This window comes from Neoarius graeffei, chromosome 21 (genome assembly GCF_027579695.1).
Source record: "Neoarius graeffei isolate fNeoGra1 chromosome 21, fNeoGra1.pri, whole genome shotgun sequence".
Taxonomy (NCBI): domain Eukaryota; kingdom Metazoa; phylum Chordata; class Actinopteri; order Siluriformes; family Ariidae; genus Neoarius; species Neoarius graeffei.
The window spans coordinates 12661821-12686553 of NC_083589.1; the positions used below are offsets into that span (position 1 = coordinate 12661821).

General features: G+C 43.8%; 1 protein-coding gene across 1 annotated transcript in view; it reads left to right on the top strand.

The window, feature by feature from the left end:
• The window catches only part of LOC132870244 (lysine-specific demethylase RSBN1L-like), a 99371-nt gene that overhangs the window by 55343 nt on the left and 19295 nt on the right, over positions 1–24733 (top strand). The window contains exons 4-5 of the mRNA XM_060903891.1: positions 15074–15211; positions 17245–17387. Of these exons, the coding sequence (XP_060759874.1) occupies positions 15074–15211; positions 17245–17387 (281 nt within the window). The remainder of the gene's footprint in view (positions 1–15073; positions 15212–17244; positions 17388–24733) is intronic.

Consider the following 24733-nt stretch of genomic DNA (forward strand, 5'->3'; position numbering starts at 1 on the left):
GTCACTAAGTGTGTCCCGATGGTCATCTGAGACTTTGGTAAACTCAGCCCTTCTCTCCTCGATCTGGCGCTCGACCAAAATGACACTTCCGAACAGCGCCGAACATCTCTGACGATGCACGAAGACGACACACTCCTGCCGCAGAGCGGAGCGTGACGTAAACAAAGACGGCAGACCTCGTATCGAAAAGGTGCATTTTACGAACAATTTCTTCACAATTCTGGGTAAAATATGAGTAATAAAATTTAATTTGTATCGAAAACGTACCGGCCCGCCCGGGCCACTGTTTGGCCAAATTTAGTGGCCCGAACTGGCCTGAAAGACGTAAAAAACACCGGCGGGCCATCGAGCAAGTGCTAATGTCGAGCCCTGCTGTGCCATGCAGTCGGGCGCATTGGGTGGCGCTGATCTCCGTTTCCATAGCCCTCGGCCTCTTGCTTATACAGTTAGGGTTATGGTGGTGGAGGGGAGGGTGGGGGTCTAGTCTGGTAACCGTGAGAGTTTGACTCCCCACTCGCATCTGTATTGTAGCGTCTCTTGTCAGACAGCAGTAGGTACCATTTTTATGATGGCCTTTGGTATGACCCAACCGCTAGTAGAACTCTCGATCTCCTGATTGAGAGGCGGACATGCTAACCACTAGGCCAACTTGCGGTTTAGTGTGCCTGTGAGGTACTAATAATTCTCCAAGTATCAGGATGGATCAGGCAGGTCCGGAGGGCAGAAGGTCTGGATCACTGGGGATCATCATGGAGAGAGGGAAACGGTTAAAGATGATGTACATTTTGTGCTGATTGCAAACAGGGACTCCAGCAAGACCGCATAACGAAAAGGGAGAGCCAGAAGGTAACACAGACATGAGGGAGCCCTGGGATATAAACCAGCAGCCATTCCACTGTCAACAAACCCAAGTGAGTGGGGGGTGGCATCCATACATCCCAGTTTATTAAAACACCATGCCTGAGGACCCTCCAGATCAACTCCTTTTACCTGATTAAAAAACTATTAACAAAAGGCTTGACTAGATAGGTATGTTTTCAGCCATCAGAATGATCATCATGGTGCACAAAAGGCACACATCCAGTGTGATTATTTCATAGTGTGCCCTCATTTTAGTGATTTATTCCACATGACTTTGCCCTCTTGGTTTCTGTTGCTCACACTTCCAGGGGTCATCAATTCATTCAGCTGGAAACCATCTGGGTTCGGTCTGAATGCTCCTGCCTTCTCATAATCCAGCATCAAAAGAAACAAAATGTAGAAAAAGACTTAAAATAGGTCATTTGTTAATGCTTGTGATTACTGGCAGAGTCAAAATAGTCGTGCATGTGCACGCACAGTGCTCTGAGGAAACAGAAGCAGTGTTAGTCCACCAGGAAATGGAGATCTGTGTGGTTATATAACATCATAAACACGTCTGCTATAAATATCTGCGTAGATCAAATCAGCATTCTGGGTATCTCTGTGATCAGTAGGTGTGTAACATGTGTGGTGGTGTCTCCAGGCAATATGTTACAGATATGGCAGAAACGAGCAGTGCCATTGTACTCCAGCTGGAATGATGCAGCATGTCGCATCGTTTCGTTCTATACCAAGGCTCTCAAGGTGATGTCTGGACAATTCATAGTTCGTGTCTGAGAATTTAGAGTCTGTACATGAATTTAATGAAAACGCTTATCAGAAAGAGACCGATGCACTGAAGACTAGAAAGGAGTTCTCAAACCAAAATGCTTCCATAAATATCATATGCTGTTTTTAACTGCGCTGCCTAATAACGAGTTAATGATCTTTCTGAGCTGTGTGTGAAAATCTGCTCAGCCTGCGCACCTCCGAGTCCGAACAAACGCGCCGTCAGGTGGAACCAGATGGATTAATGTCCTCTTAATAATCTGCTGAAGAGAACTGTAATAGCTGTGTAAACCTCAGGGTGTGTGTGCGTGTGTGTGAGAATACTTTCACTTCCAGAATCTGTGTGAGTGAGTGAGTTCACATTATACACTTGAATGTAATTAGAATATCCGTGAGTTTAGATTGGAGTCAGATTGGCATTTTAAGGCAGATGAGTGGTGGGACGTGACCTTCAGGAAACGTGGCTGAGAGTTTGAACTTCAGTAGCAATGCAGAACAAACACTGCTGTTTCTTGAGAGACCGAGAGATGGATGAACATCTGAACAACTTTACCGCGTCAACAAACTCTCCTCACTGTCGGTTTAAACGCTCACTGGAATGAGGTTTGTGTTGTGATGAAAATAATTTCAAAATCACTAAAACACACGTGACTCTATTAAAAAGCCGACTGGAGTAACATGTTGCTATGGTAACGGTGACCCTATACTGCACTCCCTGCTTTTTGGATCATGACACACGGTATCGCACACGTAAATGAAAATTGTCTGTGGAGTTTCCAGTTTATAAAACGTACAGTACAAATATTTCATGAATAAACTGTGTGCGAATCTGGCAGTTGCGCTAACCACAGAGCTGACGTTAGCCGTGAAACACATGCTGATGAGAAGCCATGGCCTACTGGTTAGAGAAGCAGCTTTAGGACCAAAAGAGCACCGGTTCAATTCCTAGGACCAGCAGGAATGGCTGAAATGCCCTTGAGTAAGGCACTGAAGCCCCGACTGCGCCTGCCCGCCCGCCCTCCCCCAGGCTGCTCTGGGTACTTTGCTCTGGATAAGAGCATCTGCTAAATGCCTGTAATGTAATGATGACTATTTTCTAGGACTTTTCAAAACGTTAGCTTGGCTAGAGAAACAGCCGCAGTACTCCAGACGTTTCCGTGACATGTTCTCGACAGCGTGTCATCATTGTGCTTTGGAGCAGACCGGAGGGCTCTGAGTAGGATGGCGTTGGTGTCTATTGTTTGTGTCTCTGATTTTTAGAAAGTGTGCTAAACATTAGTACACACGTTTGTTGTTTCAAATCTAGCCTAAATTTTGTCATGAACAGACAGGAAACCGTGTAGGGGGCGTGTCTGAAAGGAAACGCAGGGCGCTGTATTTCTCTTTCTGCTGGTTGTACGGTCAGCCATGCAGCTCTCTGTAGCTCGATTTCGAATCCCGTGAGCCGATGCTGCAGCTGTCTGGATGGAGCACAGACTTCGCTCTGTCAGATCTCCAGCTTAATAACGAAGAGAGCTGAAGAGCAGAGTGGCTGCCTCCTCTCAGGTGCTTCACATCCAGTCTGCTGCATTAGCGCCCTCTTGAGGACAGTGTCAGTTATTTAAGATTGGTGTGACTCAGAGGGGGTGTGGCTTACACAGAGATTTAGTAGCTTCCAAGCTAGAATTTCATTCTTTATTAAACAGTTAGTTAATATTTCTCAAAACAAAATTCAGCTCCTCATAGCGGATATGCTGGAGTTCAGCAGTTTAGTGTAGCCAAGCCAATTGTTATGGGTCATGTGACTGAGCTGCTGTATCACAGCACAGGGTAGCATAACTCGGAGGAGGAAGTTACCTGCCCTCCCACACACGTCCATGATTTGGCTAGTGTTACTGTGATTGACAGAGAAGGCCCCTCCCACCCTGAAAGCACGGCCAGTTTTGCCCCATTGGCTCCCAGCAATGTGGTTTGTGATTCCAGGTGTCGCACCGCATCTCGGTTTTATACGTCAGTGGTTCTCAAAATAGGGTCTGGGGATCCCAGGGGCCCATCAAACGGAGCATTTTATTTTGTTACAGTGGTGGAAATCACAATGCCAGATCAGTTATTATATTTAGGGGTCCAAGTACCAAACTCCCCTCAGACCTAATGTTCCATCAGTGGAAATTTCAGGGATAGAAAGTACTCTTGCTTCAAAAAATCTCATCTCATTATCTCTAGCCGCTTTATCCTTCTACAGGGTCGCAGGCAAGCTGGAGCCTATCCCAGCTGACTACGGGCGAAAGGCAGGGTACACCCTGGACAAGTCGCCAGGTCATCACAGGGCTGACACATAGACACAGACAACCATTCACACTCACATTCACACCTACGGTCAATTTAGAGTCACCAGTTAACCTAACCTGCATGTCTTTGGACTGTGGGGGAAACCGGAGCACCCGGAGGAAACCCACGCGGACACGGGAAGAACATGCAAACTCCACACAGAAAGGCCCTCGCCGGCCCCGGGGCTCGAACCCAGGACCTTCTTGCTGTGAGGCGACAGCGCTAACCACTACACCACCGTGCCGCCCTGCTTCAAAAAATATAATTGAAAAACATTATTGAGCTATATTCTGGGGCTCCGCAGAATTTTTCACAGTTTAAGGGGCTCTTGGCTACAAATATTCTGAGACCCACTGCGACACATGGACTGACTAGTTACCTTTTAAAATGCTGTACCTTGGCTTCAGTAAAAATCTGGGTTACGACCAGGGCTGAACGATATGGACAAAATTTCATATCTCGATATTCATGCCAGATATATCGATATGATATGACTACGGGTTCGGTGAAAACCAAGGATTTTTCAGAAAAATAAAAACATCATAATACAAAAAAATGTGGAAAGTGCAGTTTTATTTTTAAGAACTCACTGCCAGTCATCAACATCAACATAAATTACGAATAAATAAATTACAAATCAAACATTTTACTGCAGCTCTGCTTTAACAATAAAAATAACACATGCATCCGTATTTATTTATTGTATGCTCCCCGGGGAAGAAGGACGTCTGCAGACAGCAGGTCTTGAGTTCGAAGTTTGTTGTAATAAAATGGACCGTTTAAACTGATGTAAGGTTCGGTTGTCCGGCTCAGCCACAGGTCCGTGGTTGTGGCGAAATGATCGATTTCACGGAGCTCGGATTCAACATTCATTTTACACTCATTATAGCGTTTCGGAATGGCCACTTGATTAAAATGTGTTCGGGATGGTATTTTATAACACTTGTCCAGCGTCCGAACCATTTTTTTTAAAGCCCTCTTTCGAGACTGTGTACACAGGTACCATGTCTTTTGCAATGTGGTATGTTATAGCGTCTGTAATTTCTTTATGTCTGGTGGACGTCGACTTGTACGGTGTAACGCTACTGAACGCATCAGCAATCAAACTTTGCTTTGGCTTATTTTGGGATGACTGAGAAGTCCCCGGTGTTTCTCTCATTGTCATACACTCTTCGTGCAGCACGCAATGGTGTTTCAGGTGGTGAAACATGTTTGTTGTGCTGCCTTGCTTCGTTGCAATTTTTGCTAAGCACGACCTGCACAATACCTCACTCTGGTTAACATCGTCCTTTTTGAATCCAAAATACCTCCAAATAATGGAGGATGATTTATGTTTTAGCACCAAGTCAGATTCTGTACCGCCACCGGCCGCATTATCTTCCGCACTCGTGTTTTCTTTTTAATTTCCCCACTGTGTCTGTAGTGTGCGCGCGTGTCGGTTTCCGTCTCTCTCACTCCCGCCCTCATATGTTTGTCATTGGTTGGCTTCAGCTGTCGATCCACAGCAAGCATGAAATAAGGTTTTTGGTTGGCTGGCCTTAGCGGTGCATTCAAGGGCAGTCGTAAAAATGATGTTTGTTGTGACTGCCAGAGCTGTACATGCAGGGCGAGCGTGGGGAGGGGAAGTCTATATCGTCTATATTGTTGCTTTTTCAATATTAATATCTTGAATGTTCATATCTAGATATAGATACGATAACGATATATTGTTCAGCCCTAGTTACGACGATGACGTAGAGCCACAATCATACAGTGATTAGATCGGTGACTGACCTGGAAATGAGCTTTATGTCCTTTCTGAATGATGTGGGCTCTCTGCATGAGGGTTCTCTGAAGAACAGAGGCAGTTGGAAACTTGCGTATCAGGCATGTTGTGTTCCTGTAATACATTGTTGGTATGACCAGAGCTTAAACATGCCAGGTCTCTTATCCAGTTCTTTGTGTTCCTGTAATTAAAATGTGTTCTCCCCACACAGTTGTTTTGTTCAAATCCTCAACCTCGCTGAGCACGTTTTCCACATGTACATAGTATAACTAGCGGACAGGGCCGCATTAACCCTTGCCGAGGCTCTGGGCAGACGCCGCCCCCACCCCCGCATGTTGTCAACTGCGCTCAGCAAATTCACCCCCTCAGGTGGGGTTTACATTAGACTGTATCAGCGGAACATCAGATTAATGTTTTTAAAACGATTCGCGTGCACACAGCAACGCCAATACACGATTCGCGTGCACACAGCAACGCCAATACACGATTCGCGTGCACACAGCAACGCCAATACACGATTCGCGTGCACACAGCAACGCCAATACACGGATACGCTCGGCTCCGCAGGCATCCTGCACTCCAAATCACTCCGCCCTGAACAGCGAGTGCCCTCTGGAGGGTGCGTACTCCGGCCCTGCGCAGCTCACACAGCGCGCGAGTGAAGTGCACGAGCAGTGATTTGGGACTGAGCCACTGTGTGTGTGATCTCAGTGCATATCGGGCATGCGCGTCACTTACCACTTGCAAGTGGAAGGATGGCAAGCCTAAAGACAATCATAACTAGACAATGGGCAGTATTTGCATCAGTATTTGCAGTATTTTCATACTTTTATACTCTTTAATGAAAGGTGATACAAGGCGGAAGTCCGCGCCGTTTTTCAGCAGTCGCGTCACATGACCAACGCCAGCGAATCAGGAAGGTGGATGTCACAGTGACGTCATCCAATGACGACGCCAGCTAGAGCTCAGCACAGCGTATCCGCGTATTCTCAATGTTTACACAGCACTGGACCAGACACAATCTGGATTGAATACGTGGACCCTGGCGGATTCCCGTTTCCCGGCGTTTTAATGTAAACGGACAGTGTATCCGTGAAGAAAATGAGACCGATACGGTCTAATGTAAACTTGGCCTCAGGCGTGCCTGTCTAACTAGACACAGAAACTTAAATTGAGGTTTTTCACCCACGTGACCAAGTCATGTGATGCATCGTTAGGCTGCCATTTTGGACATCACGGCTCGAATCAGTTTGAATGCGAGGAAGGCGACAAACGAAAAACATAAGAAAAAGGAGCGAGATGCAGAAAACACCTTCACTATCCAGCGACATAGGGCATTTACAGGGCGAGCAGAGGGAGAGGTATTTGCAAAAATTGAGGTTAGCAGGCTTAGAGAACGACGTTTACCTGCTTCCACCAGGATTGCTCACTGACGTACAGAAGTACACGAAGCCCTCGTCTTTACCTGACTTCGGCCCACATGATCTGTATACCTATGTTGTTAAAAACCCATCGCCATACACAGGTATTGATCTGAAAGCGTATAAGAGTTTGGATGCCTACAAATATTTTGTGTCAGGCTGGGTAACATGCCTACATCAGCGGGTCGTCCCTGGAGCCGGTGGTCGCCATCTTATTACAGCTAAGGTTTGTTCACATTTTCATTTACTTTCGGTCCTCAGGATAAACAAAATGTTATTAAATGTCATTGAAATAACTTCTTAGTCTGTTGAGACATGGCCCGTTATAAATTTGCTGTTACCAGGCAATGACCAAGAACTGTATTATTAGGGTCGGTGTCTGTGTTGTAGCAGTGTACTAGCAGCTAGCTGTTAGCACTAGCTAATGTCAACAACATAGTAGCTAGTATGTTACTGTAGCAATGTTTACGTTCAGTCATTTGGATGACTGTTAAAACCTTTCAGTCTCAAGTTTTTCCTTTACTGTATTTACTAGTTTACTGTAATTATGATCCGGCAGCTATTTACACCAGATCCAGTGTAAATGGCTGCCGGAGCGCGCTCCGGCTTGCTCCCCCTCAAATTAAGCAGCGCGCTCCGGAACCTCGGCCGGAGCACTCCGGGAGCAAGCCGGAGCGCGCTGCTTAATTTGAGGGGGAGCAAGCCGGAGTGCGCTCCGGAACCTCGGCCGGAGCACTCCGGGAGCAAGCCGGAGTGCGCTGCTTAATTTGAGGGGGAGCAAGCCAGAGCGCGCTCCGGCAGCCATTTACACTGGATCCGGTGTAAATAGCTGCCGGATCATAATTACAGTAAACTAGTAAATACAGTAAAGGAAAAACTTGAGACTGAAAGGTTTTAACAGTCATCCAAATGACTGAACGTAAACATTGCTACAGTAACATACTAGCTACTATGTTGTTGACATTAGCTAGCTTGACCTTCAGAATGGCGGACACCGGGGCGTCACGTGACCCTGTGATGTCAGGTGAAATACCTCAATAATGACAGTGGCACAATTAGAAATACTATTGAACGATAACTTTATATCCATCAACACCTATTTAATCGAGAAAAAGCAATGGTGAACTAGGCAATTGCATGGTGAAAAAATCCATCAGACATCACGGTTAACAAGTCTGGTTAACTAAAGTTTAGGCCATTATTAAAAAATGTTCTGTTTCCGGTCCACCGGCCGGGTGAAATTTTTTTTTTTTTAACGCCGTTTTTTTGACATTTTTTTCGGGTTCGTAAATCTAAACTCGAACTTGACATTTACGCATTCCCAGGGCTTTCCACTAAGGCTCATACTGCCTCCGCCGAGTGTGCGCGCGCACACCGCATGTCGGGGCCGCGGATACTCTCCCCTGATCAACGAAGTCGGCGGGGAATTTGTGGTTATTATCGGTACAAACAGCGCGAATCACAACTTAAATGAGTGCGGTTCAGTTTGACATTATTGTCAGTCCGTTAGATAAACATTTAATTTTATTAAAATCGAAAATTAATATTTAGAGCCTGTGGGCTACAAAAATCATTAAAGTAGCCGGCTGGACTTAACTGTGTAGTCGGCTGTATGGCCGGCAGCCGGCGCTTGTGGAAAGCCCTGTCGAATCAGCTCTGCGCATGCGCCATGCGGCACAAAAAAATGGCAGCCACCATGAAGGAAGGAGATCCGGAGTTTTCAAACATTTGCTTAAGTGTGAAATCGCAAAATGGTATTCTAGCGAACAACAAAATAGTAAAGATTCAGAAAAACACATCATTCAGTGATCATTTTAATAGTGTAATTTCATCCGAACTCGGCCTAACGCTCGATTTAGAACTACAAAAAGTCCGTGTGTCGGACATTTTAAGTACCTTTTGTAAAAGTTTTGCAAATGTTGCAGTCAGCATTTAAAATGCTAACTTACAGTTTTTGTACAAGTTTCAGTTGATTAAACTGTCATATTGTATTAAATGTCTGCTTTTGTAATAAAAAAGTACTGAAAAAAAGCTAACACAGCATTGCAATTTCTTATCCATCCATATATAAAAATAAAATAAAATCCCTCCCTCCCGACTGAGTTTTTTTTTTGCTCACCCGGTGGACAGGAAACGGATTTTTTTTGAAGGATGGCCTTAGCCTCAAGAAGCCTTTGAATGAGTGAGTCAATGAACATGTCAAGAACATAACCGAGGCCTACAACAGTTTCTTTAGTATTCAGAGCAAGAACATTCATTTGGTATATAACCGTTCGTTTTCATTTTGGAATCCAGGCGACTTTTAACTTGTGAAAACAAAGAGCGATAACAAAGAAAAATATCTTGCTAGAGGTCTGCGCGGGACAGAATTTTCAGTCCCGCTCCCGCCCACTCCCGCATTGTGCAGTCCCGTTCCCGCAAAGAATTGATTTTCAGTCCCGCTCCCGCCCGCGCCTGCCATATTTTGTCCCGCTCCCGCCCGCAAATCCCGCATGATGCAGACGTTCGCGTTATTTCTCATGAAAGTTCTTGTCATTGGCTTGGGGAATTAAACATGCTGAGCTTAGCTGAGCTCTCCACTGACCGATCCTTCACCTAGCACACATAGCGAGGGTGCGCGTTGCCAGGCGGCATGCGCAGCTGAGGCTTTACAGAGATTCCCAACACACCTACCAAAATCTACAGTGGATATTAAGAATATTGTACATTGCACATAGCTTATGTCACTCCTCACATTTACATTCTAAGAAATACAAGTAGGCCTATAAGAAATTAATATAATTTAAAGACATAGCGTGATGGTGCCCCGCCCCCTACTTTGAGTGGATTTGAGCATAAATATCTACAGCTCACGTTCAGGGGTGCGTTTCAAGCAATGTACCGCTTTTTAAAGCAGCACTTACTTCTGAAGCACTGTGAGCTTCACTAGAGGAGCTCTGCTCTTCTGCCATGATCGGAGATCTCAAACACGGAAGAGCGGAAAGGAATCGGAAGCGTACGCGAGATTAGACCACATCCGCAAATTTAGGCATCTTAAAATGTTTTTATTAATGCCAAATAAAATATCCAGCACAAATTATATATGATGGACATAAATTAATAATTTATAAATTTTATTTTAAACACGTTTTTAGTTAGCGGGACTGCAGCTTATCACCTCTCCCGCCCGCTCCCGCAATGAGCTTTCAAAATTTGTCCCGCACCGCACTGCTTTGCGTCGGGTCCCGTGGGAGTGCAGGGCTCTATATCTTGCTTCTCAGAAATAAATCTCAAAATGTTAGGCTATGTGAAACATTTCATCCTTTCTTACACGTAATGTCCCAAACAGCAGTGGCACACAGCTTTGCGCATTGTTTGACAGCCATGGGTCAACTTACAAGGGCACTTTCCTACTTTTCTGGAAAGCGATGTCGTTAATTAAATCATCGAACTCAAGCTGGCGTAGCGTGTGAAGACATGGTGGACAGTGATCATATTGACAATGACGGGTGATTTATGCGACGGGACAAGGTGGGCTTCCTTACGGGTGGCGAAATGCATCAAAAATGTTATCAATATGATCAAAACTTCTGAAAATATCGTTTCATATTTTCCGATCTCGCTACCTCCGAGGCCCCGGGCAGCTGCCCATGAAGCCCATTAGGATAACGCGTCCTTGCTAGCGGACACCTTTCTATGGGTTTAGACTTGGGGCAAAATGTATATAATTTGGCCATAAATAATCTTTGTCATCGTCGTTTTTGTAATTTTTCATCTGCTACAGTGGTGCTTGAAAGTTTGTGAACGCTTTAGAATTTTCTATATTTCTGCTAAAACATCAGATTTTCACACAAGTCCTAAAAGTAGATAAAGAGAACCCAGTTAAACACATGAGACAAAAATATTATACTTGACCATTTATTTATTGAGGGAAACGATCCAATATTTATAGATGAAAGTCTTCTGGATTTACCCGGAAATCCGGATATTTGACAAAACTCTTGAAAATCTCCGGTTTTCCGAATGGAGAAATTTTATTTTTCGGATTTTTCGCGTTCCTAGATGCGGCGTAATACTTCGCATCGTCCTTGCATGGGCGCGGTCCTTAAATAGCCCAAACATAGCACTGGGGAACACAATTTTTGTTGAGTTAGGTCTGACAGCTGTTTTTAACTAATTTTTGGATGCGGAATCCAAAACTGATCTCAGTTTTTCTCGATCACGTCAAGTTTTTGAACTATAGGATCCCTGTTTTCTTTAAAAATATGAAAAATACTGTACTTAACAGATATGTGCTTGTTTTATAAAAATTTACAATATTGACATACAATGAAATATATGAAACAGGCATGGCTGCAATGTTTATTTAACACTGTTTTTACAAAGGATATGGCTACTGTAATTATAATTGTGTGCAAGAAGAAGAAACCTTTATTCGTCACATGCACACTTCAAGCACAGTGAAATTCATCCTCTGCATTTAACCCATCTGAAGCAGTGAACACACGCGCGCGCGCACACACCCAGAGCAGTGGGCAGCCACACCAGAGCGGCCGGGGAGCAGTCAGGGGTTCGGTACCTTGCTCAAGTGCACCTCAGCCCAAGGCCGCTCCATGTTGACCTAACTGCATGTCTTTGGACTGTGGGAGAAACCGGAGCACCCGGAGGAAACCCACGCAGACACGCGGAGAACATGCAAACTCCACACAGAAAGGCCCTCATCAGCCGCTGGGTTCGAACCCAGAACCTTCTTGCTGTGAGGCGACCGTGCTAACCACTACGCCACCGTGCCGCCCGTGCAAGTAGTTAAGGTAAAAATTTTACGTTTGTAGTCCTTTCTGGAGTCTTCAACTTGAGGACTATTGCGTTTGATGCTCCAACAGTAGTCAGCCATCATACATACATCCCATCTACCCTGACAATGTTCTTCCATAACCTTCAAATAGTCTTACTACAGCTAATCAGTGGAATTTTGCTTATCTGAAGGGTAAGCTGTGGAGAAAAAACTTGACGTGCTAGAAAAAAACTGACTGCAATTTTGGAATCAGCATGCCAAATTTAGTTTTAATCAGCATAAAAATCTAACTCAACAGAGAATTTTTTTTTTTCAAATTGTTCCCCAGTGTAGTTCATCGATTAAAGACAGGTGTTCTTTGTTAACGGCGCGCGTGCCGAAGCCGCGCCTTCAGGTGCATGAGCTAAGGCGCGCAGGATTGACACCGTTCTGCACACGTGCAACACAATCGCACTAGAAAGCATGTTCAAGCTGCCAGTGGAGCTGCGGTCTTTTTAGCTGCGAATTACAAGTATTTCCAAGTGTTAATAATTCGCCGTGTCAAAACAAGCAAAACTTTCCTCCTTCTTTTGACGTGAAGAGAGGTAAGCAATTTTTGTGTTTTGTTTTTTTCCCCATCAGAGTTGCATTTTGTGGCTTCGAAGCTAAGTTTTAGTGCCGTTTCTAGAACACAACATCAAGAAAACGTGGAAGAAACAGCAATAATGGAAGAGCCGGTTTCTAAGCTACCTGAAACTAGCAATGGTAATTTATTTTTTGTTATGTAATGCACTCAGGCTGCCAGTCAGTGTGTGATCCTATGGTAGCTACGCCCCTGATTTATATGAGAAATTTGGTTTATTAGTGTGTTTAAATTTACAGACAATACGAACTAATGTAAACAATTGGCTTCAACTCGCATAAATATGAATTGGAAATGTTTAGTTCACTTTAGCTTATGCAAATGCACAACTCTACTAAAAGATTGATAAACGAGGCTCAATGTCCCCAACACTGAAACCTGAAAGCTTTAGAAACTCTAACAGACCTTTACTGTTTAATAGTACTGTTTTGGGATTTTGCTGAGTTTACCTTCAACTGTCGGGTTTTTTTTTTTCTTCAAAATAATGAACTGTGTAGCCAGGAAAATCACCGCATTTTCTAAATGCACTCCTGAAAATTACTCATTAATTAGTGGAGTTAAATTTGATATTTTTGACATGTTAATCATTAATGTACATGAAAGAAAAAGGCTTAAAAGTTATAACTTGTTTTAGTGAAAATAAGTACTAAAATGCACTAGAATGCAGCGTTTTGAGTGTTATTAAAATTTTTTCAGGGGATGTTGCCCCCGACCCCAATCTTAGTTTGACTTTCAAAAGTTCAGAATTTTTTTTCTTTGCTCCACTTTCATCTCTAAATATTACACATCTGTGAGTGCCAAAAGTATGTGAACCTCTAGGATTAGCAGTTAATTTGAAGGTGAAATTAGAGTCAAGTGTTTTTAGTCAATGGGATGACAATCAGGTGTGAGTGGGCACCCTGTTTTATTTAAAGAACAGGGATCTATCAAAGTCTGATCTTCACAACACGTTTGGAAGTGTATCATGGCACGAACAAAGCAGATTTCTGAGGACCTCAGAAAAAGTGTTGTTGATGCTCATCAGGCTGGAAAAGGTTACAAAACCATCTCTAAAGAGTTTGGACTCCACCAATCCACAGTCAGACAGATTGTGTACAAATGGAGGAGATTCAAGACCAGTGTTACCCTCCTCAGGAGTGGTCCACCAACAAAGATCACTCCAAGAGCAAGGCGTGTAATAGTCAGCAAGGTCACAAAGGACCCCAGGGGAACTTCTAAGCAACGGAAGGCCTCTCTCACATTGGCTAATGTTAATATTCATGAGTCCACCATCAGGAGAACACTGAACAACAATGGTGTGCATGGCAGGGTTGCAAGGAGAAAGCCACTGCTCTCCAAAAAGAACATTGCTGCTTGTCTGCAGTTTGCTAAAGATCATATGGACAAGCCAGAAGGTTATTGGAAAAATGTTTTGTGGACGGATGAGACCAAAATAGAACTTTTTGGTTTAAATGAGAAGCGTTATGTTTGGAGAAAGGAAAACACTGTATTCCAGCATAAGAACCTTATCCCATCTGTGAAACATGGTGGTGGTAGTATCATGGTTTGGGCCTGTTTTGCTGCATCTGGGCCAGGACGGCTTGCCATCATTGATGGAACAATGAATTCTGAATTATACCAGCAAATTCTAAAGGAAAATGTCAGGACATCTGTCTGTGAACTGAGTCTCAAAAGAAGGTGTGTCAGTAAGACAACGACCCCAAGCGCACAAGTCGTTCTACCAAAGAATGGTTAAAGAAGAATAAAGTTAATGTTTTGGAATGGCCGAGTCAAAGTCCTGACCTTAATCCAATGGCAATGTTGTGGAAGGACCTGAAGCGAGCAGTTCATGTGAGGAAACCCACCAACATCCCAGAGTTGAAGCTGTTCTGTATGGAGGAATGGGCTAAAATTCCTCCAAGCCGGTGTGCAGGACTGATCAACAGTTACCGGAAAAGTTTAGTTGCAGTTATTGCTGCACAAGGGGGTCACACCAGATACTGAAAGAAGAGGTTCACATACTTTTGCCACTCACACCTGATTGTCATCCCATTGATTGAAAACACCTGACTCTAATTTCACCTTCAAATTAACTGCTAATCCTAGAGGTTCACATACTTTTGCCACTCAGATATGTAATATTGGATCATTTTCCTCAATAAATAAATGACCAAGTATAATATTTTTGTCTCATTTTGTTTAACTGGGTTCTCTTTATCTACTTTTAGGACTTGTATGAAAATCTGATGCTGTTTTAGGTCATATTTATGCAGAAATCTAGAAAATTCTAAAGGGTTCACAAACTTTCAAGCACCACTGTATATAAAAATCTTCCTGAGCGTGAATTCTGATCTTTTCTTCCTGTAGCTTAGGAGAGGTGGAGCAGAGAGCTGTCTGTTGTGTGGAAAGACTTTTTAATCCTCCTGCAGCGCCCCCCCCAAAAAAAAGTTGATAAAATGACCTGTACTTATGTGATGTTAGTTTGGCTCCTCCCTCCCAGGTCAGGTGTGGTTCTGTAGTGTCCTGTCTGTAGTTGCTCTGATTTGGATATTCTCTTTTGTTCTGTGTGGTTCTAGGTAAAGAGAACCTATTCTCATGGGACATACCGTGCCGGGGCCATGCGCCAGATCAGTCTGGTGGGAGCCGTGGACGAGGAGGTGGGGGATTACTTCCCAGAATTCCTCGGCATGTTACAGCAGTCCCCCTTCCTTGAAGTGAGTATGATAGACGTTGTTTGTTTGACAAACCTCCTAAAATATTATTTGATGGAAATAAACGTTTGTTCTGTCTGAATCTGTGACCCTAATTACTGTATGTGCCGAAGGGCCACTTTATTAGGAGCAGCTGAACAGCCATTGGCTGATTTTTAGATAACTGCATAAACGTGCAGGTGTTCCTAATAAAGTAGATGCTAAGTATGGAGTTGATTTTAATTACTTTTTTTAAATAGTTGACCATCTTAAATAGTGTGAGGCTTTGTTTCTAGTTAAGGTTTTACAGATAAATTAATGTAAATAAATTACAGAAATGAAGGTGACGTTACAACCCCGATTCCAAAAAAAGTTGGGACAAAGTACAAATTGTAAATAAAAACGGAATGCAATAATTTACAAATCTCAAAAACTGATATTGTAGTCACAATAGAACATAGACAACATATCAAATGTCAAAAGTGAGACATTGTGAAATTTCATGCCAAATATTGGCTCATTTGAAATTTCATGACAGCAACACACCTCAAAAAAGTTGGGACAGGGGCAATAAGAGGCTGGAAACGTTAAAGGTACAAAAAAGGAACAGCTGGAGGACCAAATTGCAACTCATTAGGTCAACTGGCAATAGGTCATTAACATGACTGGGTATAAAAAGAGCATCTTGGAGTGGCAGCGGCTCTCAGAAGTAAAGATGGGAAGAGGATCACCAATCCCCCTAATTCTGCACCGACAAATAGTGGAGCAATATCAGAAAGGAGTTCGACAGTGTAAAATTGCAAAGAGTTTGAACATATCATCATCTACAGTGCATAATATCATCAAAAGATTCAGAGAATCTGGAAGAATCTCTGTGCGTAAGGGTCAAGGCCGGAAAACCATACTGGGTGCCCGTGATCTTCGGGCCCTTAGACGGCACTGCATCACATACAGGCATGCTTCTGTATTGGAAATCACAAAATGGGCTCAGGAATATTTCCAGAGAACATGATCTGTGAACACAATTCACCGTGCCATCCGCCGTTGCCAGCTAAAACTCTATAGTTCAAAGAAGAAGCCGTATCGAAACCTGATCCAGAAGCGCAGACGTCTTCTCTGGGCCAAGGCTCATTTAAAATGGACTGTGGCAAAGTGGAAAACTGTTCTGTGGTCAGACGAATCAAAATTTGAAGTTCTTTATGGAAATCAGGGACGCCGTGTCATTCGGACTAAAGAGGAGAAGGACGACCCAAGTTGTTATCAGCGCTCAGTTCAGAAGCCTGCATCTCTGATGGTATGGGGCTGCATTAGTGCGTGTGGCATGGGCAGCTTACACATCTGGAAAGACACCATCAATGCTGAAAGGTATATCCAAGTTCTAGAGCAACATATGCTCCCATCCAGACGACGTCTCTTTCAGGGAAGACCTTGCCTTTTCCAACATGACAATGCCAAACCGCATACTGCATCAATTACAGCATCATGGCTGCATAGAAGAAGGGTCCGGGTACTGAACTGGCCAGCCTGCAGTCCAGATCTTTCACCCATAGAAAACATTTGGCGCATCATAAAAGGGAAGATACGACAAAAAAGACCTAAGACAGTTGAGCAACTAGAATCCTACATTAGACAAGAATGGGTTAACATTCCTATCCCTAAACTTGAGCAACTTGTCTCCTCAGTCCCCAGACGTTTACAGACTGTTGTAAAGAGAAAAGGGGATGTCTCACAGTGGTAAACATGGCCTTGTCCCAACTTTTTTGAGATGTGTTGTTGTCATGAAATTTAAAATCACCTAATTTTTCTCTTTAAATGATACATTTTCTCAGTTTTAACATTTGATATGTCATCTATGTTTTATTCTGAATAAAATATGGAATTTTGAAACTTCCACATCATTGCATTCCGTTTTTATTTACAATTTGTACTTTGTCCCAACTTTTTTGGAATCGGGGTTGTAAATTCACATTTGTCAAGTTCATGTTTAATTCAGTAATATGTTAGACTGATCCTTGCACTTTGGAATGTCTATACTTTGTTTGTGTGTGTGTGTGTAGCGGACATTGCCATGGGGAACATTCTCCAGTCTGACGCTGAAAAGCCCTACAGATAGTGATGACGGGCCAATCATGTGGGTTCGGCCTGGAGAGCAGATGATCCCGGTCACTGATATGCCAAAGTCTCCTTTCAAAAGGAAAAGGTAACACATTTGGGAGGTTTTAGGGGGGGCCTTAAAATATTTATTTATTTATTTATTTTTTAATTTCACCAGGTGATGTAAAAGTAGGGTAGTCTGTATACAAGTAGAGGATTAACGGTGAGGAATGAGTTTAATGATTAGTAAGGGCTGCCTTATTGATCCTTTTGAGATAAGTACGAGTGTTTGGTGTTGAGGAGAGCCTGACGTTATAGAGTATGATGTAAGACTAAACAATAAGACTGTGGTTGTTGTTCATCCTCAGATGTAGTTAGCACATAATGAGCTGTTTTCATTCAGATTAACTTTGCTTTTTTTACACCACTTAGCCCCTCCCACACATAGTTAAGATACTTTTGCATAATATAAGAATCCTATTTCTGTGAACTAGTCTTAGGATTTTAGGCACATTACATGGCATTTAGCAGATGCTGTTATCCATAGTGATGTACAACGAGTGCAAAAGTCTGGTACATGAAGTGCTGAACTTCTAGACAAGTTCTAGTGCCAACTGAACAAGTGACAGCAATACCTATTGTAATATGCTGTTGAAATCCCAGTACTCAAACAGCCAAAGAAACAAACCAGCTATATAAAGTATAATTAAGGAACTCAAAACAGCTAACCCCAGGCTAGACTACACAGCCTGGGTTGGTCAAGACTGAAATGCAGTTATACGGGGCAGTGAAGAAGGGGAGAGGTGCAGCCTGAAGAGGGGAGTCTTCAGTCTGTACTTGAAGATGGTCAGGGAGTCGGCAGTTCTGACCTCAGTGGGAAGGTCATTCCAACACTGGGGAGCCAGGATGGACCGTAGGTTTGAGCGGGCTGGGGAGGAGCGGAGAGGAGGAGGAGGGGCCAGGTGACCAGTAGTAGCGGAGCATAGGGATCTGGCTGGTGTGTAGGGGCGGAACAGACTCTGGAGGTATGCTGGCTCTAACCCTTTGAGAGTCTGGTGAGCTAGGACCAATGTCTTAAATTTTGATGTGAGCTGCAATAGGTAGCCAGTGCAGGTTGGCAAGCAGAGGGGTGACCTGCGAAGAACAAGGGTGGTTGTAGACCAGGTGAGCTGCAGCATTCTGGATGAGCTGCAGGGCTCTGATAGCAGAAGCTGGAAGGCCAGCAAGGAAAGAGTTGCAGTAGTCCAAGCAGGAGAGGCTCAACGCTTTGACCCAGAGCTGAGTAGAATAGGTGGTAAGAAAAGGGCAGATCCTTTGGATGTTGTAGAGGAGGAATCTACACATCCTGTTCACCGAGGAAGAGAGTTTGTCGTTGAACACGACCCCTTGGTTCTTCGCACTGGGTGAAGGAAACCTAGAGATGTCCCCCATGGAGATAACCATGTCTAGGGGTGGAGAGGATGGAGCAGGAATGTAGATTATCTCAGTCTTGTCTGGGTTGAGCTTCAGGTGATTATCTATCCAGCTCTGGATGTAACGCAGGTAAGCAGAGATCTGTGTGTCAGAAGAAGGAAAAGACAGAAACAGTTGGGTGTCATCAGTGTAGCAGTGGTGAGATACACCATGAGTAGAGATGATTGGGCCAAGAGACTGGGTGTAGAGGGAGAAGAAAAGCGGACCAAGGACTGAACCTTGAGGGACACTGGTGGTAAGTGGGCATGGTGCTGATACAGTACCAGACCAGTTAACCTGGAAGGCGCGACCAGAGAGGTAGAACCTGAACCAGTCTAGGGCTATTCCATGGATCCCTAGAGCTGATGATGACAGGAGGATGGAATGATCAACAGTGTCAAATGCAACACAGAGCTCAAGGAGGATCAGGACTGAGGAGAGGGAGGCAGCACATGTTGCATGAAGTGCCTCACTGACTGACAGAAGCGCAGTCTTTGTTGAGTGTCTGGCTCGGAAGCTGGACTGGTGAGGATCCAGGAGGTTGTTCCGTGAGAGAGGAGAATTGGTTAGCAACAGCACATTCAAGCATCTTTGACAGGAAGGGGAGAAGAGAAATGGGGCAGTAGTTCTGGATGACCGAGGGGTCTAAGGTGGGTTCTCTCAACAGAGGGGAGATGTAGGCCTGTTTGAAGCTGGAGGAGAAGTATCCAGAGGACAAGGAGGAGTTGATGAGGGAGGTGATAAATGGGAGAATATCAGGAGTGATGGTCTGGAGGAGAAATGAGGGGATAGGGTCAAGGGCACAGGTGGTGGAATGGTGAGGGAGCAAGAGCTGGGATACATCAGAAGTGGAAAGGGGGGGAAAAGAAGAGAGCAAGGGGGAAGAGATGGGGGGTGGTGGTGTATGAGGGTGAGGCAGGTGTGGTGAAGGAGCTGTGGATGGCCATGATAAGCTCTTCAAAAAAGACTGCAAAGTCCTCTACGGTGATGCACTGAGGTGCAGGTGGTGGGGAGTTGAGGAGAGAAGAGAAAACAATTGATGAGGGTTGGAGATGGAGGTGCTAAAACTGAGCCAATCCGTGATCACAAAATCAGATCACAAAATCAGCCTCAGTTTTTTCTCAGTGAGGCTGAGAACTCAGCAAGGAGGGACTGGTAGTAGGAAAGGTCAGCAGGGGGCCTGGATTTTCTCCACTTTCTCTCTGCTGCACGGAGACTGATTCTGTAGGAGTGAAGTGTTTCGGACATCCAGGGACTTGAGGGATCTTGCTGGCCTGGAGATGATGTGTCCAGTGTTGATGAGAGAGGAGAGCAGGGCGGATGCAACAGATTCAGTGGGGAGACTGGCAAAGGATTCAAGCGCGGGGAGGGAAGCAGTGACAGAGGAGGGAGAGAGGGAGCAGAGGTTACGACAGACTGTAACAGTGGGGGGATGAGTGCAGAGGAAGAGGGAGGGAAAATGAAATTAAGTGGTGGTCAGACAGATGGAGAGGGGTAACTGTGGGATCTGAGGCAGAGCAGTTTTGGAGGAAGACCACGTCTAGAAGGTTGCCAGCTTTATGGGTTGGAAGAGAGATCAAAGGAGTGGAGTAGCGTAAGGAAGGCAGCAAAGTGGGAGGCTTCTAGGTGGAGATTTAAGTCTTCCAGGAGTATCAATGAGGTGCCATCTTCTGGGAAGGAGCTGAGTAGGATGTCCAGTTCATCAAAGAAACATCCCACAGGGCCAGGAAGGCGATAAACAACAATGACAGAAAGGCTGATAGGAGAAGAGACTGAAACGGAATGAAATTCAAAGGAGGAGATGGAGAGGTGGGAGAGTGGAAAAGGTGAGAACTTCCATGACTGAGAAATCAACAAGCCAATGCCACCACCACAATGACCAGACGGGTGAGGGGTGTGAGAGAAAGAGGAGGTGGAGAGGGCTGCAGGTGTTGTGTCGGGTGAAATCCAGGTCAAGAATGTGGAGGGACAGAAGAGAGGCATGGGCAGAGATGAAGTCAGCCTTCTGTGTGGCAGACTGGCAGTTCCATAATCCAGCAGTGATCCACAAGGTATCGGTGGAGGTGGTTGGAGAGGCAACGTCCTCGCGGGGCACTATCATGACGGAAGGGCCTCTTTTGGATGAGGGAACAAATAGGAATGCAGTCGAGACACATGATGAGCAGGTTATGGGAGATGTAGGAGAAATTTTGGTAAGGAGCGCTTGAAACCATGCTAAAAACCCAGCTAATTAGCAAGTGAAAAACGGCTGATTACTCGTGCAGTCAAAACTGATAGGCGAATCCTGTCTAGTATCAAACCAGATGTAAACACAAGGTAAACAAGAAGTAGCACGTACCTAACAAGCAGCAGATAAGTGGAGTATTCAACAGGTACAAGCAGCAGTATTTCAATCACAAAAAAACAATTGGCAAAACACAAACCTAGCTTGCTCCAGTAGCCAACAATGAATGCACTCAACTTCATAAATTTGGTTTCAAAATACTCATGTTCAGGGAGCAACTCAATAAATATCCAAAACATTTAGGTATTTCTAAAGAATATGGCTGCCACGTGTCCGTCCCAGTGGGGCAGAGTGATTTATTCAAACAGTAATTTTAATTGGATGGATTTGCAGGAAACTTAAATGCCATGTGCAGGGCAGAGTTTTGAACACATCTGCAAAGACTACCTTTTGTGGTGTTTTTTTTTAATGTCCTGATACTGATTATTGATACTGAAGGACACTGATGATCAACCTTTGGGCCCAGTATTCATTTACCATAAATGTGGTGATGGTACAAGAATTCAGTTCTTGTTCATGTTGAAAAAAAAAAAAAAGCATCTTGGCAAGTGAAAACATCTTGAACCTAGTCAAATTCATGTACTATTACCTATTATAAGATTATAATAAACCAAATATATTATTAAACCAATTTCTAGCCGTATTTTGCTATTTTTGAGATTGAAGTTTTCTTGTCCGACTATTCCAAATTTTAAGCATTAACTTCTAAAAAGAAGCAAAATTATTTGCCGATAGATTAGATTAAGAAATTTTAAAGCTTGATCAGCTCAGGTTCTTGTATAATTGAAGACTGAGGTGTGGTTACCCAAAGGGGGTGGAGTCAAGTTTAAATAACTGTTTCTCAGGATTAGTAAATAAAATGAGGTCTTCTGTGAATGTGCTGAAAGGAATGTTCAAGATAAATTTCTGGGGAAGTCTGCAAAGAATAGAGCGTGGTCACCCATAAGGGGTGGGATTAAATTCAAGTACTGTTTTTCAGCATCTCCAAGTTGGATTGAACTGAAATTGGGTATACTGCACCATAGTTTGAATCTACAACCTTTTAAAGGAGATACGCAGAGCCTTTATTTTTACATAAATTTCTGAGTGGATAGTATCTCCATCCTTGACTCTTGTATGCTGCATAAATGGGAATTAAAAATATATATTTTTGAGAGTTAAATCGACCGCAAAGTTGGCATTCGAGCTGCCCCGCTGAGCCAGCCAGCCCTGAGTGCGTGACATCACAGCGGTAACTGGTTTTAAGGCCGAGGCCTTTGACAGCTATAGACCAGTCATATAAATAAAAATTTATGGTGAAAGTAAGAAATACCGTTACCGACTTGCTCAACTAAGACTGATTTGACTTTATTGATTGTTGGTTGACGCTTATTAAAACAGGATAGGTGTTATAACTTTTATGCAGCATACATGTACATGAATGCATTTTCACTGATAAAACATAAAAGGCTAATTAAATAATCAGATGAACTGAGACAATCACATTCTGAAGCAAATTAGATAATCTTATACCGGTAACTTAAACACACAATACAAGTTACATGTAGTAATCTAAATGCAGGTAAACGAGTGTTTTGTATCCAAATGAGTCGCAGCTTACCTGTCTGTGTTCTCGCTTCTTGAAGGCTGACCTTGTGGCTGATTTTGTTTTTGAAACAATCTGACTTTCAGTTCTTCGTTCAGTTCTCCGTTCATTTGCTTGTTCCACGTAAGGGTGAGATATTGCGGCTGAGGCAAGCATGTCCAGTGGAGAAATCAGATGGCTGGTCCACTCATTATCCATTTTCTCCATACTGAGTACTCCGCCATTACTGCTCAGCTCAGGCAATTACTAAAACCCGGGCCGGGATGTCACCGGTTTTAGCAACAACCACAGGGAGGTCACTGCCCGAGCGATAATGTGTCCCGTGCTTTTCTGTCCCGGGTTTTAGCAACAACCCTCGGCTCACACTCCGGGAGAACCGGTGCAACTGAACTTGCTTTCCTTTTCTTGTAGTTTTCTTTTCCTTTAATTGTTGGTACTGCACCCTCTTTCAATGTGGGCTTATAGCCATCGCTCCTCAACAGAGCAGAGGTTTCGTATGAGTCTTCAGTAAAATGTGCAAAGCAGAGGAGAGACCACTTCGTAGGTGCCCAATGTGCCCGTGAACAACTTGTACAACCTCGATTCCAAAAAAGTTGGGACAAAGTACAATTTGTAAATAAAAACGGAATGCAATGATGTGGAAGTTTCAAAATTCCATATTTTATTCAGAATAGAACATAGATGACATATCAAGTGTTTAAACTGAGAAAATGTATCATTTAAAGAGGAAAAATTAGGTGATTTTTTTTAAATTTCATGACAACAACACATCTCAAAGTTGGGACAAGGCCATGTTTACCACTGTGAGACATCCCCTTTTCTCTTTACAACAGTCTGTAAACGTCTGGGGACTGAGGAGACAAGTTGCTCAAGTTTAGGGAGAGGAATGTTAACCCATTCTTGTCTAATGTAGGATTCTAGTTGCTCAACTGTCTTAGGTCTTTTTTTGTTGCATCTTCCGTTTTATGATGCGCCAAATGTTTTCTATGGGTGAAAGATCTGGACTGCAGGCTGGCCAGTTCAGTACCCGGACCCTTCTTCTACGCAGCCATGATGCTGTAATTGATGCAGTATGTGGTTTGGCATTGTCATGTTGGAAAATGCAAGGTCTTCCCTGAAAGAGACGTCATCTGGATGGGAGCATATGTTGCTCTAGAACCTGGATATACCTTTCAGCATTGATGGTGTCTTTCCAGATGTGTAAGCTGTCCATGCCACATGCACTAATGCAACCCCATACCATCAGAGATGCACGCTTCTGAACTGAGCGCTGATAACTTGGGTCGTCCTTCTCCTCTTTAGTCGGAATGACACGACGTCCCTGATTTCCATAAAGAACTTCAAATTTTGATTCGTCTGACCACAGAACAGTTTTCCACTTTGCCACAGTCCATTTTAAATGAGCCTTGGCCCAGAGAAGACGTCTGCGCTTCTGGATCGTGTTTAGATACGGCTGCTTCTTTGAACTATAGAGTTTTAGCTGGCAACGGCGGATGGTACGGTGAATTGTGTTCACAGATAATGTTCTCTGGAAATATTCCTGAGCCCATTTTGTGATTTCCAATACAGAAGCATGCCTGTATGTGATGCAGTGCCGTCTAAGGGCCCGAAGATCACGGGCACCCAGTATGGTTTTCCGGCCTTGACCCTTACGCACAGAGATTCTTCCAGATTCTCTGAATCTTTTGATATTATGCACTGTAGATGATGATATGTTCAAACTCTTTGCAATTTTACACAGTCGAACTCCTTTCTGATATTGCTCCACTATTTGTCAGCGCAGAATTAGGGGGATTGGTGATCCTCTTCCCATCTTTACTTCTGAGAGCCGCTGCCACTCCAAGATGCTCTTTTTATACCCAGTCATGTTAATGACCTTTTGCCAATTGACCTAATGAGTTGCAATTTGGTCCTCCAGCAGTTCCTTTTTTGTACCTTTAACTTTTCCAGCCTCTTATTGCCCCTGTCCCAACTTTTTTGAGATGTGTTGCTGTCATGAAATTTCAAATGAGCCAATATTTGGCATGAAATTTCAAAATGTCTCACTTTCGACATTTGATATGTTGTCTATGTTCTATTGTGAATACAATATCAGTTTTTGAGATTTGTAAATTATTGCATTCCGTTTTTA